The sequence below is a fragment of the Pezoporus occidentalis genome, unplaced genomic scaffold (assembly GCF_034315485.1).
Source record: "Pezoporus occidentalis ecotype Australia unplaced genomic scaffold, CSIRO_AGI_Poc_V1 ctg327, whole genome shotgun sequence".
NCBI lineage: Eukaryota > Metazoa > Chordata > Aves > Psittaciformes > Psittacidae > Pezoporus > Pezoporus occidentalis.
In genome coordinates, this window is record NW_026915235.1 from 239,702 (window position 1) to 256,142 (window position 16,441).

The window sequence follows — 16,441 nt, forward strand, 5'->3', positions numbered from 1 at the left end:
ACTCCATCCCCAGGCATCCCTATAGGCCCCCTTCAGATACTGGAAGGCTGCTATGAGGTCTCCACGCAGCCTTCTCTTCTCCAGGCTGAACAGCCCCAACTTCCTCAGCCTGTCTTCACACGGGAGGTGCTCCAGCCCTATGGCGAGATAATAAAACCCTTCAAATTCAGAATGCTGTAACTTCAACATTATTTTAGTCAGTACTCAACTCCACTCTGGAGTCGGAAATGACAGAAACCAAGATTCCCAACGAAAGAGCACCCTCTTCTGGACACACTTGGGAAGGATCAAATGACTGCCCAGCACAAGGCTAACAAACGAAACGAAACAGGCATTCACAACAAAAGATAAAAATGCCTGGCTCCTCCAGAACATAAGGGTATATCACCTTGGAGAGCACTGAAGTGTGAAATACAAGGCAGCAAATTAATTACTACATACTTCTCATTGTTACCAGAGCTCATGTGAGCATATACCTTTCCTAATCTGCTCTAAAGCAAAGCTCACGCCTACAGGCAAATTCTTTTAATGAAATACAAGACTTTCACGCTGATGACTGGAGGAAGGTACATACTGACTCTTCAGCATGCAGCATAGGAATTCCTAGCTCATTCTCCCTGTTAATAATTCACAGCTCCTTTAAAAGGATCTAGAGGCCACAAACATCTGCCACAAGAGTAATTCTCAGGTTATACAGAAATTATAGTACTTCTTGCATGTTTGAAGAGAAGATGGCACAAAAGATGAAGCATAAAATCATCTTTGTATAAAAAATACTCATAAGAAAGTTGTACCTTCCACAGTCACATGTGCGACCCATTTCCCACATTGCGCAACTCATTCACTACTCCTACCCCAGCTCCCTTTACCAACTAAATGAACAAGTTGAGCTCAGTAGAACAGAGAGCAAAGCTTTTCCTCACCAGCATTTTTGATGACACAATTGTTTCCACCATACTGTAATTTAAAACAGACCTGGCAGCAGTTTTAAATACACAACAACCTCTGACAGGCTGGATTGCAAGCAGTAGTCACAGAAATGCCCTCTAATCACTGCTGACGCCAAAGCTCAAAAAGGGGACTCTCAGAAGAGATCTGTCTTGTGAGACGGTGATAATTTCTTGAAGATTTCCCAGCCAGAACAATTCAATCCATATTCTGCACTAATTTTATCCCAGTACACAGAGGCAACAGAAGACATCTCTCATCCAAAGTGCTGTGTTTCATTAGCAAAAAGACATAGTACTTAAGAAATGCTCTTAACTACAAAGCTCAATTCAAATTTTAGTGGCATTTTTTCACCATTTTCTGTGGGATGAGGAAGCAAGTACACATCTGAATCATTTCTTACCATCTTGCCATTGACTGTGGCCTCTAAGGAATCCACCAGCTCTGCAGTGACTCCAATAAGGTTACGGTAGTCCACCTGCATTTTGTTAAATTGTTTCAGGTAGGTCATGGCTCTGCCCTCAGATTCCACTAACTGTTGTTGAAGATGCTGCAGCCTTTCTGTCAAGAGAATAATAAAAAAAGAACATCACCTTTTCAACCACAAGGACAAAAATCCCACAAGCATTTTTACTGTTCTAAAGGGACAACTTCAACTGCTGCTATGGAATTATTTTTATCCAAGGTGCGGAATTACACTGCAAGGATTATTTCATACTACTAGTGTGATTTCAGTTTGTCGTAACAGCTACAAGTATCTATTTTGCCTTAACTGCCCAAAGAAACAACTGCTTCACAGTTATAGCAGTAATACAACTATTAAACAGTAAACACCACTGAATACATTTGTGAAGAGAATACCACTTTAAATGTCTGTTAATACAAAAAGGTTCCATGCTATTGGAGACAAAACAAGATAGTAGGCATCAAATCAGAAGAATATATGACAAAATGCAGCTTAGGCTTGCTATCTTCAGATGAGACTCATGCACTGTCTGCTACATTAATTTAAGTACCAGTGGGTAAAAACCAGTATTACACTGAGCAACACTTCAAAGATAAAGCAACAAAATGGGAGAATGACAGTACCCAGAGGTTCATGCCAGTTCTTGACAGATTACGCAATAAGGCTGGGTGTTTTCTCCAGTTATTTTATAGAAAGAGACCACTGATATTTAGGTTATGTAGTGCTTCACTTATTTTAAAGTAAATACTAAGTCTGCTATCTTTTAAGGAAAACAACCTCAGACCTAGTCAAATTAGCATTCCGCATGGAAGGCAGGCACAGAATCTGGAGCTGTGTATTGCAGTGCACATCTTCATGACTGGATAACTATGAAGGGAGGCACAATATTTCTATTGTTACTGCTGATGTCTATGTAATTTGCTCGAACATTATGTTTTAAATTAGTTTGCTGAGAAGCCAGTATCACTCTAGTGTTGCAAAAACGGCATCACACCCATCTGCAAACAGACTCAATATTTACCAGAGGACTTTCTATTAAGCAATGGTCAGGAAGCAGCTTGATGACAAAGTTTCAGACAGAAGTAGGATTATTTTTCACAGATTTTAAAAAATGTTGGGGTTATAGTAGAGCATTCCAAACAGCCCAATATGACCAAAACAGTTTAGGTCCAAACAGACCCAAAGGGAAGAAAAATAAAGGAAGGAGCTAAGATACAGAATTAGAAACTAGAAAAACTATTTCCTGTTCCTGGCTTTGAACAGACTTTGCTCATAATCTTTAAGGAAACCATTACCCTCTTTCAATACCTGATTCACTGTCTCTTTCCATAAAGATGAAGATCATATGTTCCTGTAACACAGAAGCATTGGGAAACATAACCGGTATCAGTGGAAATCTTTTGGATCTTCATTTGGAGAATGCTAAGCAGCACAAAGTTTCACCATACCATTATCCTCTGTGTTTAAAAAATCCCAGCATATACCTTACAGCTGCAATAAGCTCTGGAGAGCTTATTCAGAACTCTACTTATTCAGAAACAGTGCCTTGACATTTGCTCCCTTGCTCTCTGAATAGAGGCAAGAACCTCTTCTGAGCCAAGGTGACTGGCACAGGGGGTGGTAATCTTCAGAGGGAAAAATGGGGAGGGGAAGTCCTGTATTAACACCATGGCTTATCTGGTAGAGCCTTCACAAGTTCTCTTTTACAATGGTGATTAAGTTATATTGTAGGCAGCGATGTACTACTAATACACAAATATCTGCCAAACAACTTCCAACAAAACACTTCAAAAAAAGCAATAAACACATGGAGATAAGAGACGCAAAACTGTCAGAAACATACTATTCAAACATACCTGTTCATAAAGCTTTCATTACAAATAAACAAGATCAAAGTCATCAGATAGTTCTATGATTTCAGATGTTGGAAACTGCTTTAAAAACTTGTCATATCATATGGATTTTAGGGTTTCCAAAATAGGCTTTTATCCCATTTATGTTAAAAGCAGTAGATGTTGGAACATCTTATTTTTACTTTCAGAATATTCAGCAAAATCATCTTTTTAATTGGATTTTTAGAGAAAACGGGCATTAACAGACTTTAGCTATAAGCTTTAGCTATAAATTGACAGTTCTAAAGCATGAAATACAAAGAAGGTACATCTTCTTATTTCTAATCCATGTTTTTTCAAAAATCTATGAGTTAAGGGAAAAAAACGACAAACACCCAGACAGTTATTTTACTCTCACAGCTTTCTCCCCTCTACGAATGGACACCTTCTGAAAACTATTCATGAATCACAGCATTTTGCACCTGCAGGATTTGTGACTGATACTTGAGATCCAACTGCAAATTAAGCCACCCTAATAATATTTTTCTTATGCTTTCTAGGAGGGAGTGCAAACCAACATGAAATAACAACAGAAGCTGTGACAAGCCACAGATCCTGTTCAAATCCAGCAAAATGCACTTGGAAAGGAAACCCCAAAGAACACTTGAACAGCTCCCAGTAGTATTAAGCAATCTTGCTTAGAACACCAAACTTCTTATAATTCTTTAAGCTGTTAAAACCATCTCAACTGAAATCAATATTCATCAACTTACAAATCAAAAGAGCTAAGAGAACTTCCAATGACAACCCAAATTATTCTCCTTTGACAATAATCATTCAACTTGAATTTTATTTTTATTCCACAACCATCACTGCTAAACTGCTGCCACAGCTTTAATGATACAGCTCAAAACAAGAGTATTTTTCTAAACTAAAAGATTCTGAGAGCAACCATTGCACAAAACTAGCCACTCTTCAATGCTTTATACCTTTGCCTAGATGAGCAATTGGAATACATTTTTATTTAACTGTGATAAAACACATTCGATTCAGAAATTTTCAGTGTATGTACCTAGAGCATGACTTTACTCAGGAGATGGTTGGAAGCACCAAGCCACAAAATATAAACCTACTCATAATTTGCTTGCTTTTCACAGCCTAGTGGGCAAAGTTCCCAGTGATGAAAATCCATCTTTCAACATACAGTCAGCAGCAAAAACTACATAAACAGAACTTTATGCAGTTCATGAAAGCTCGTTTTGGCAATCAAAAAACAGGGTCCAAATTACCCCTTTCATGTTAAATTTAGGGATTATCAATTACAAACACTGGTCTTTACTGATAAAGGGGAGTCAAAGAGAGGAAACACAGAGCCTTGACATATTGGGTTCTTTGGGGTTTGGTTTTTTTTCACTATCTTCTCACACATAAGTAATTTTACTAAAAAAGGAAAAGTATTTCATTAAAGTTTCTTACTAAGAGAGCAGGAAGCTTTCATCATTCACATGTAGCTGACCCAGAGAGAGCTGTTGGAAGTGTTGGTCTTGTGCTACCTCATTTCCCCCCTTGCATTCCAGCCACATGCCCACAACCAATAACACCATTTGGCAGACAGATCAGGGAGCTGCCAGCCCAGACAAAAATTAGTCTTTAGTTGCTTGTTTAAAGTCATTGCCATCTTAGTCAGGATTGGTGAAAAGGAAACTGCCTTTCAGAAGCAGTTCACATTTATGTCACCTTGCAGAACTGATCAAACTGCACCTGTAACAGGAATCAGAGAGTAACACAACACATTTCACTTCTCTCTTTCCCTCTCCCAGACACAACTCCTGTATGCTTTCTGCATATGATAAGTTTAGGAAGGGGTGGGGGGAACCTCTGGACCCAATATCTGCCAGACCATTATTCATATGTGGAGGAAAAGAGGGGAAAATAAAGGACAGAGGACTAATCTCCTGGGTTAGGAGGATGCAGCATACAGTAAAGCTTGCGACTCTGCCAAATGAAGATGCTGGAAGTAAGCATCATCTGAACTACTGCATGTTTCTACCAATATTCTTCCTTGCTCTTTCATGTATGTAATTATCAAGTCTTTTTAATGTTTTGACTCCAGTTCCTGCGAACAGCCAAGGAGTTACACATATGTACACATGCATAATTCCACACTAAACGTTTCTCCTTAAGAGAGAGAACAGTTGTTATCCTCTATGACAACCTACCTACACCTCAAACACATTTCCTGAACTTGTGCTTGCTCTCCCTGTCTCTCTAGTCTCAGCCCACCCACACACACTTTGCTAGAAGCACTTCAGCCAGCCAGCTTGACTTCCTGCATACAATACAGCAGAGCTCTCAGCAGAGGAGATGCAGGTCCCAAGAGCTGCTGGCAGACATCAGAACTCTTTAGGTAACACTGAAACCTTGCTCTTAGGAAAGGCAGCAATTGCCTTGTCTCCTTACTGCTAACCTCATTTCCATAAAAATTACTATCTATATTTTAAACTGACATCTTTCCACATTAATAGTAATTCAGACTATAGCAACTCTTGACAGACAGACAGGTCACACTTCACCTTCTCTTGTGCAGCAGCCTGACACACTTCCCTACTCTCCCCTTCCCTGACATAGAATCATAGAATAGTCAGGGTTGGAAAGGACCTTAAGATCATCTAGTTCCAACCCCCCTGCCATGGGCACGGACACCTCACACTAAACCATGGCACCCAAGGCTCCGTCTAAACTGATCTTGAACACCATCAGGGATGGAGCATTCACAGCTTCCCTGGGCAACCCATTCCAGTGCCTCACCACTCTTACAGTAAAGAACTTCTTCCTTATATCCAATCTAAACTTCCCCTGTTTAAGTTTTAACCTGTTATCCCTTGTCCTGTCACTACAGCTCCTAATGAAGAGTCCTTCCCCAGCACCCTTATAGGCCAGCTTCAGATACTGGAAGGCTGCTATGAGGACATGATGGAAGAATAGCTGTGAACTCATCCACAGACTTATATGAGGCAGTGAAGGAGACAGTAGCTGAAACCAGCTCCAAATACTTCATTCCCTCCACTCCTGTTAGCCTGAGGACACACAGAAGGTCTGAAGCTCTCTGTGCAAGATGCCAACCATTCTGCCAAACTGAAAACACATGGGAGAGCTGCAAGTTAAGCACAACTGCCACACAGGTAGCTTTGAAATGCATACAGGTATTAGTTTTTTTTACTTTTTAAAAATTTTTTAAATGTGTAAAAAGCCAGACTGTAGCAGCTTAATCAGGCAAGGTAAACACACTGAACTCTGCAGGACACTCTCAAGAGCATACGCACCACCCCACCTAAACTTCAAGTGCTTCAGTATGTCAAACTAATGACTGGCAACTATGCACAAAAGGCTGCTTCCAGGACTCTCTGCCACACATCTCTTTGTTCAAGTGTTGCCTAATAATTTTCTCTGCTTTTCTCCTTCACTGATAAACATTCTCCAACAGCAAGTATGTAATGTGGATCCCATGTGATCTGAGGAGCATACTGCAAAAATAACATCTCAGATCCAAAACTTTCATATGAGACAGCACTCAAGTAATGTTTATGAAAAATCCAAACCAACTCAATCTCCAAGGCACATAACAGATCTACAAATTAAAGCTGACCTGCATGGATTCAATACCATGACGCTCCCTGTACTTGTACAAGGCACAGAACCTACGCAAATAAGAAGCAATTAGACTTAAAATAATTCAGGTCCAATCATGTAGTCATTTCTTTTTAAACAGAATATTGAATTATTGCCACAAGAAAAAAGTAACTTCTGAAAAATAAACATCCATCCACAAATATTTTTCTACTATTCAATGAAAGTCTAATGCAAGACAAAAAACAAAGAAAATACCTGGAACTTGCCCTGGGAGATAAGCCTAACTTTCTCCTTAATTCTATCTACAAGTTGTAAATCCTCAGTTTAAAATTACAGATTAAAATAACTCAAGAGGAGAAGTCATCTGAAGAAACCAGCTGGACTCATACAAATCCCTACTAATAAAGTGAACACAGAGTCAGGTGAAAAAATAAATGCAAGATAGTTGGGAACCTTAGTTATAGAACATAGAACAGTTAGGACTGGAAAGGACCTTAAGATCAACTAGTTCCAACCCCCCTGCCATGGGCACGGACACCTCACACTAAACCATGTTACCCAAGGCTCTGTCCAACCTGGCCTTGAACACTGCCAGGGATGGAGCATTCACAACATCCCTGGGCAACCCATTCCAGTGCCTCACCACCCTTACAGTAAAGAACTTATTTCTTATATCCAATCTAAACTTCCCCTGTTTAAGTTTTAACCCGTTACCCCTTGTCCTGTCACTACAGTCCCTAACGAGCAGTGCATCCCCAGCATCCCTATAGGCCCCCTTCAGATACTGGAAGGCTGCTATGAGGTCTCCATGCAGCCTTCTCTTCTCCAGGCTGAACAGCCCCAACTTTCTCAGCCTATCTTCATATGGGAGGTGTTCTATTTATTGAAGTGATTTTTAAAAGGCACATATTTCAAATGCCATCAGAATCTAATAGAATTCAGTGCCAAAATCCTTTTTTTTTAAAGATCCCCAAGTCACTAACACACTTAGGTGTGTATGAACAGCTTACCTAAAAATGCAACACACCAGAACCATACTTAAACACATTCTTATTCAGGAGATATCAGTATGTGCTATTTTAGGAGTTTAAACAGGATGAGTGAATATGAACAAAAATCAAGCCTGTTGAAAATCATCAGACAGTGATCCAAATAACTGAATGAGATTTGAAATCTGGCAGATGCAGGTAGGCATAAGCAAGTATGGGAAAGAAATCTGAGAAAACTTACTTTCATCATAACTAAAAATGGAGAGCTAGTACGCACTTTCTACAGAGTTCTCCATCTGTTTTTACCATATTTTGGGACAGAACAGACTTAAAATACAAATCCTATGACTAAGCCCTTTCCCATTTATAGCATTTCTATGTTCAACCCTACTGACCTCAACCAGTCTAGCAATGACTATTACCAAGACAGGGGTCTGGATTTCAGAGGACTTTTTGCCATGCATCATTAGTTTCCCTGTAATTGCAGGTGTACTTTCTAATACTACTACCATAGCCCCCAGTAATCTTACCACAGCTCAGCATTTACCTTTGCTGCACTGTCCATTCTCTTTCTGTTGTTTGAGCAGAAGCAGTTCAGGAAAATGTGCATTCTTTCAGTACATGTTTGTTCCAGAGACACAGAATGAGAAATTCAACCAACTGGCAAACCCAGCCAAGTCAAATATTCCCACAGTCCCAGGCAACAGCCAATGCCTAATACTTTACAGGAAAGCAATAAATGAGTCAATAATAAATACATAAAAATCTTGTATACAATGTACAACATTGCACAGAGACTTGAGACCTTTAAAGATACTAAATCCAGCCCTGAAGTAGAAGATACAGTAACTCCAGTCTAAATGTATTAACACCAAAAAGTCAAGCTACTGATTTTATGTATCAACATACAAATATGCAACTGTTTAAGGGTAAGTGACATTTTATACCTAAGAAATATTCAGGGCTCAATAAGGATCCAGTCAATTACTCCATAAAGAGAAATAAGCAGAGAGGAAATTTTCTTTAGCTGCTTTATGCCAGACTCCCACACAAACATCCTTAAGATGGAAGTGAAAACACCGTTTTGATCACTGTTCCGCACCCTGGCAAACAGGCAAGAATGGAACAGAAGGAATATATTCCCAGCTCATCATTCAGTACCACCATGGCAACATGCTGCTTCAAAATAAAGTAAGATATAGCAAGAAAAGGACTTTTAACTTCTGTTAAAAAACAAAACAAAAACACCCCAAAAAAAACAGAAACAAAGACTCCAGTTTTTTTCTACCCTGTGTGTAACTGTACTGATGAAAAACAGGGAAGAAAATTTGTCATATAGCTACTGAGTTTGCAAATTAGGCCTGACAACACAGCTTAAACAACATTGTTAGAAAAATAAGTCTGGATCACAAGCCATTTAGTAAAACAATTTCTGGAACCCTTAAAAGCCCTGGAAAACTTTCAGCTAAAAAGGACTAAAAGCTTTTAGTTAATTAATGCCAAGACAGAAGTCAGTTCAGGTCAGTGTCTTCAGGTATCCTGTACTTTCTTCATGGAAGCAAAGAATAGTCATACAATAAATATGCAAGTCCATATGCATCTATCCATTGTCTTTACATAACTTTTTCAAAAGATTATAAACAAAGTTTCCTATCCTAAAAACACTGAACTGCAACGTTACTGCAGTTCTGCTGTAAATCTCAGCAGCACACTCTTCCAGTAAATTATACTGCCTCTTTGCAGTAATTCTAATTATCTTCAAAGTGTTTTCTCGAAAGGATACAAATAAAGTGAGTAGCCGAGGAGTGTCTTTGAGGATCAGAGACAGGAACTTTTCCAGTCTCGTCCTTAAATCCGATGTCCAAGAATCCTTGAAAAGAAAAATAAATGATGACAGTTTTCCACCAAATACATACACTCTGCTGAAAGTACTGTTCTGATCATAGCCACCTTCCACTACTACTAAACAAGGCAGCCAGCATCGTACTGAAATGTTTTTCCCTTCACTGTTATTGAAGTGAATGTTTGCTAGATACCCATAACAGTGTACAGAAGACAGAAGAGAGTTCAGTATTACCCCTAAATGAGAGTTCTAGAAACACAAAGTAGCTTTATTTAAAGTGTTAAAGTACCATATAATATGAGTGCCTCATATGACATGCAATAACTGCCCCTAAATCAGAAGTACTTAAAAAAAATATAAGGATCTTGAAGAAAAAAAAAAAAAGATAAAAATATTAAAGTGAATTTTATATTTATGAAATAGAATATGAAATGAATAATTTCCCACCGCTCAGCTTTCTAAAAGTAATCGCTAGACATCTTTCACTCCTAACAACATCTGGGAAATGTAAATTTTGTCAATAACTACTGCAAGAGTCATGATATGACATCAGTGATTAGGGTACAAAAACTCTAAAATCAGGATTTGGAGAGAAACAATTCATACACAAAAAAAACAGACCAACATATCAGCCATTAACTGGAATACTGTCTTCTGCCTGACATAATATCTCATAAGCACAAGAAAATAACAGTTAAGGAAGAAGGCCAAACTACAGCTAAGAATTCACTGAATACTCATTTGTTCTATTTCAAACCTTCAGTTAAGCTCCTTTCTGCTTGACGAAAAGCAAGCCAGCAAATGAAAAAGCAGTATCTTCCAACAAATAGCAGGAGCTTCCTAAATTTACTGCTGTATACATATACGCTGCAAGCTGTTCTCACAGCTCAGATCTGCCCTTATTTCACTATGCTGGAGAGCATACAGAGTTTACTTGCTGCATTTACCAATTCAGTATCCAGACAGTGGTGCATAGCAGCATGCTGTATATTACCAGAGGAAACATGACTCCTACAGAGAGGAGTGTATATTATTTTTCAAGACGTATTACACAAACAGACAGGAACTCAGCTATATAAAGCATCAGATGCCTGAGTAAAAAAAAAAAATGCTAAGAACACTGCTTAGCAGACTAGTGACTCACTGATGTTCTTTCTCAAACATAAAACAATCTGTATTTCAACACTAACATGGAATAAGCTGTACAATTCCCACAAGAAAATGAGTGACTGGACTAAGAGCTTGGACACTGGGTTACTATGAATAAACCTGAGGATCTTATCTCAGATAAGGCATTCAGGGGAAAAAGAGGAAAAAAAAAAAAAAAAGGCAAAAAAAAAGCTGCTAATTAAAAAAAGAGTAGTCACATCCCAACTCTGAGGTCAAGCAGTATTTATAGCTAGTCCCAAAGGAATATTGCTGCATATGCCTCTTTTTGGTGTTAAACTGGAGCTCCTCATCAGTTGGTACATCCAAATTCAGCCCTAAGGCAAATATCACTTAAGCTTTGATGCAATATCAAAAAATGCGTGGCAGCAACGCAGGCTGAAGATATCTCCTCCTACCACAATAACTGCCTGCAGCTGCTTATAAAAGCCAGCACAAATGTCCATGAGGTAGGATGGTGAAGCATTTCAAGCATATATAACCCTGCAAAAATACTGTACATATTTTACAAACAAATTTTTGTACCTCTGTATGTGTACATGGGAGCTATATATACACATTCACAGGCAATAAAGCAGATCAGGTCCTTGATCCAGTCCAACCACATAACCAGCTGTTCCAAGAAGTTAAGGCACAGTTTTTCACCACAGTGGAAATGGTGGCTGTACCTGAGGGGAAGGTATACCAATGCTCTGGAACATCAAACTGTCATCTCCTAATCATCTACCTGCATGGTGCCCAGGAAGCAGTCAATGTAAGGGTGTTTTGTTACACTTTCATCAATAGAATAACTGTAGGTCATCATCACATTGAAAGTGCAGCTGCAAGTATGTTCAAGTTCAAACACACTAACTTTTACACTCTCTTCTCACCTTGCACATGCAACCCTAAGAACTCAACTCTGAAACAGTCAAAGCAAAGGCTGAAACATATTTAACAAAAAAAAAATATCCAGGAAAAATGCCTGTGGTTAAGAGTCACCAAACCACTAAGCACAGCTATGCTCTTCCAGCACTTTTTTTTTCTGGGGGCGGGGGAGGTGTGTGTGGAGGCGCAGGCAACACTGTCTTTTTTTTTGTTACAGAAGGATTACCTATAAACTTGACTTCCTCTTTTCCACATCAAATGAAACTGCTTCAGTCTCCTCATGCTTAGATGTCATGTTTTAAACCCAGCTATATTTACATACAGATAGTGGGGCTGCACAACAACCTCAAAACAAGTTAGGGGGACCTGAACTACTAGTGATTCTCAGAAGCATGTGTATTTCAGGCTTGTGTGGAAAGAAAGGAGAGGCAGCAATTCTTATTTACAGACACAAAACTAGCATACCATTTAGAATAAATGGAAAATACATATTTAAGATGGTACTTTGTTACTGACAGTACTCTCACAACCCTTCCTCCATCAAATATTTATTTTTTTTTATGATTGCATAGTTTCTTTTAAAGGGAACAATAAAAATGATTACCAAATTAAACATCATTCAATATCTATTACCCCATAAGAAAAACCATTATAAATACCATCTTTGCGAAACAGATACTTACCTGGAAAAGTTCTTTAAATGAAGGATGTACCATGGGGTTTGGAACAAAAGGCAAAGCATAGAAGGGAAGAAACTCTGTAGTCTGGCTCAGTGCAGCTCCTTTTGTTTCCAGGTATCCCTTAAAATGAGAAATCCTTTCCTCAAGTTCAGCTTTGTCCTAGGAAATAAAGTAGCATATTTATTTAGAAAACTACTACTCTGAACACACTGTAATGCTGGCAAATACAAATGGAGACCTAAACACATTACATTTGAAATGCCACAATATCTGTTCTCTAAAAAGCAAGATTTATTTCACTAGGGAGCATTATATCTCGCTTTTGCCACTCAATAAAGAAAATTTAAACCAATGTTGTCTCTGTCCCCCAGGTGCAATAAAAGTGAGGGACAGCTGCTTTTTGCATGTAAATTATTCCTCCTTCTTCAGGCTAGATTTCTAAAGCAGAGTGCATTTCCATACTCAGGGCAGAGAGGAAACACCTACTTTAGACATGCTTCATTTCAATGATAAGTGCAGAATCACAAAATCCACTCACAGCACCAGGAAGGGGAGCTGACACACAGAACAAAAGCTTCTTAGAGGCTGGAAAACAAACTGAAGGCATCCAAGTACTCCTGTAGCAGCTGACAGGTGTAAGGCAGGAGCTATTAAGCCCTGGCTGACTCCAGGCTACTTATATTTCTCTTCATCATAAATGTCCCATGTAACAGAGATTTTATTTTATGACAGCTTGGAATTAGTTTTCAATATGATATCTTGAGCTGGTCAAGATTCAGCTTTCTCATTTTACCAGAAATGTTTGTATTTCAACAGACAGCTTCAGTCCAAACTGGAAGAAAAATAAGTGTTTTAATCATCAACATGCTGGTGCTTTCCAACTCTAAAATACTTTAGGAGCTCCAGGAGAAAGACATCTCCAACTTCCATCTCTACACTTCACAATAAAAGGGGTCTGGTTCAACTAAAATGCAGACTGCGGCCCAAAGACTGGGAATTCTTCTGAGTAAATATCCCATCCTCACCCACATTGAAGACAAATAAATGAAGTAAACCAAGCAGAAGGCATTTAAAGTTTGAATTGTGAACTATACTTACAGGCTTTCCAATATTGTGTTTCAAGAGGTAGGTGGCAAAGTGTATGTGAAGATAAAACTCCAGCTTCTGAGCATCCGGTTCATCGTCCAGGACTGAAGATGAAATATGCTCCTCCCAGAGCTGGAAGAAAACTTTCTGTTCACCATTTTCAAATGCTGTAAGCAGATCTTTCTGCAAAGGCAAAAAGCATTTAGTGAAAAAAACCAGACACAGAAGCACTACATTTTTTCCAACAGTGAATGAAGAATTTAAGTGCCATCTGAACCCTCAGAGGAAAAAAAAATGCCTACAATGTGCAAAAATCAGTCTTACTAAAGTATGGCAAGCTAAAAACCTAAAATAGTCAGAATCAAAACTACTGTCTCGGGTTCAAAAGGACTGGAGTCCTGAAAAAAAACAACCAAAACCAATCAACCAACCAACCAATCAAAAAGTCCAAGTTGAAGGTTTCTGCGCTGGAAGACGACTGCTAGCAGACTTCTTCAAGGAATCAAGAATCTCTTCAGACAGCTAAGAGACACTGTAATCTCACACAATGATTAGTGGCCTTTAACTGCTTTTAGTATTACTGAAAGTAGTGTAAAATATGCATTACCTGAACAGCCAAAGCTTTTGAATCTCTTGAGGAAACACCAGCTGGTTTAGGTAGTGTCTTCCCTTTTATTTGACATTCATTTGTAAATACTTTCACTGTTTCTTCAAATTCAGCAAAATCCAAATACTACAAGACAAAAATATAGGAATAGTAAATTTTTAGATTATTAATGCTCCAGTGAGTGACCCACGAATTGCCAAATCCTTTAAAGTTTCTCTGTAGGAGGGTAAATAAATGCCAAAGACTGCACAGCAACAAACCAAGACTTTATGGTAGGGAAATACTGTCTCAGAACTAAATTTCCTTCTGCATCCTGGAGAACAGTACTGACAACCAAGCACATCCTCTCTGAAAAAATGATGCTCCTCCATTTAGCCAGTAATTTCATTCAACCAAACAAGAAAGAGAACTGAAATTCATTAATGCTATACCTTGGTTGAAGAAACAAGTGAGTAACTTCCTTGCAAACAGCATTCTCGGAGGGCAGAATTCTCAAGCATAACTCTAATCTCCACAGCAGTAGACAGATAGCTTGAATTCTAAGCTAGGTCACTCATTTGAAGCTACGCAAGCCAAATTAATAACCATCTAATGAAGCATTATTCTTCTGAAAAAGAGATAAATCGCCCTACCTCTTCCTCCTACAATGCAGTTATATCACACAGAACTTTTCCCTTCTTCCCCCATCTCAGAAGTCTTAGTTATCGGTTGCTGAGGCGAGACATCATACTTCATTTTGATCTATTCAAATCTGTAGAAAATCTATTCATTTTAATTTGCTACAGAGAACAAGAATCATTTACTTTCTCCGTAACTCTACTGTTAACATAAACAGTAATATAGTAATGATTAAGTACTTAAGCCTCTTCTTAGATTGGTTTTTTGAGATTCACAAAATAGATTAAGGTTGTGTATGACTTTGCCATTTGGTAGACTCTCTGTCCAGGCTTTCAACAGACAACGTAGTGAAACTAGGCACTGAATGCCACTCCTGATTGCCCCTCTGTAGCACTGGCATCTGTGGAACACTGCAATAGATGGATCATACAAGGCAGGGCATCTAGGTTTTGTTGGTTTGGTGTTCATTTAGGGCCCTAAACTAGTCTACCAACACAGTGTCAATCAGTTAAAGGAATGGAGCAGCAGAGATCACAGTTTGTGTTCTTGTTCCAAATCATAAATGTTCCATTTTAGCCAATTTATCCAGAAGCCCGAGGCACTTGCTCTTGAAAGCCAGCCTCTCTCTTTTTCACAGGACCATTCCACACTTTAGAATACATTATGATTACCTCTACCCATATGGCCTATAAGAGGAGTGACTTGCTGGAAAATCCTGATTAGGCATTAAACCACAGAGATCAGTAGCCTCAGGACTTCAGCCTGGGCTTTGTCAGCTGTAGGGTTTTTATATGCCGCTGTGATTTTTATACACATATGGAACAAGGTGGTAGCTAAACAATGTTTTAAAGATCTTACTATTACCACAAGTTGGACCTCAGCCCTAAAACTGCCTGTCGATCTAATCAACTGTTCCTTTAATGAAAGCCTAATTTGCAATGAACAACAGATAATTCTAGACTGATTTTATGTTTGACTACTGGCATTTACTGGACTTTAAGCCCTTCAAATCTACAGAGCATGACAGGAGTCAATATGATTTCAGGGTGTAGCAAAAACTTGCCCAGACAAATAACTCCAGAATTTAGACCACAGTTACAATGCCTGGCTCTGAACACAAGCATTATGAAATTTTGCCTTGCTCATGTCAACCAAAAAGAAAAAAGAGAGAAAACCAACCTCTCTTACTAGTCCAAGTAACTCGGGTTCACAAACTTGACCGTTACTCATCGTTAAGTGTTAACTGCTGTGGGTCATTGTTGATAAACCTAAAAAATCGTGAAGAAGGAAGGGGTTATCAGATAGCACAGCGGTTCAAACAACCCCAGCCACGCACAGCCCATCAGCCACCTCACCCCAAACCAACCGCATGAGGGAGACACCCACGGCCCGTAAGGCACCTCCAAGGCCGGTCCTCACCGACCAGAATCGTTGATCTCGCCAGGCCGCGGGGCCGTCACATCGGCTCCTCACCCAGCAGACAGGCGGTGCGGCCCGCTGCACCCCCACCCGGGCCGGGGGACCCCGCAAGGACCGCGAGCATGCGACCCTAGGAGGCCGTGAGCGAGCCGAGCACCGCCGCGGCACGGCCTACCCACAGCCCCGCGCCACCGCCTCCTGTCGCCCTGGCAACCGCGACCTCTCACCAGGCCGCGCCCCATCCCGCTGCACATGATCCCTCTCAGCCAATACCGTGCCGGGAAGTGTG

General features: G+C 39.5%; 1 protein-coding gene across 12 annotated transcripts in view; it reads right to left on the reverse strand.

Annotated features, from left to right (window-relative positions):
- The window catches only part of ARMC9 (armadillo repeat containing 9), a 72,074-nt gene extending 55,834 nt beyond the window's left edge, over positions 1 to 16,240 (reverse strand). For 6 of the 12 annotated variants that reach the window (XM_062628990.1, XM_062628988.1, XM_062628991.1 and 3 more), the window contains exons 1-8: positions 16,157 to 16,235; positions 15,913 to 16,001; positions 14,116 to 14,241; positions 13,521 to 13,691; positions 12,426 to 12,581; positions 9,649 to 9,735; positions 8,413 to 8,437; positions 1,352 to 1,509 (exon numbers count right to left, since the gene is read on the reverse strand). In XM_062628990.1, coding sequence (XP_062484974.1) covers positions 1,352 to 1,509; positions 8,413 to 8,437; positions 9,649 to 9,735; positions 12,426 to 12,581; positions 13,521 to 13,691; positions 14,116 to 14,241; positions 15,913 to 15,963 — 774 coding nt within the window. In that variant the 5' untranslated portion in view covers positions 15,964 to 16,001; positions 16,157 to 16,235. The other 6 variants (XM_062628989.1, XM_062628987.1, XM_062628982.1 and 3 more) reach the window with 4 other exon arrangements.
- Between the last annotated feature and the right edge of the window lie 201 nt (positions 16,241 to 16,441).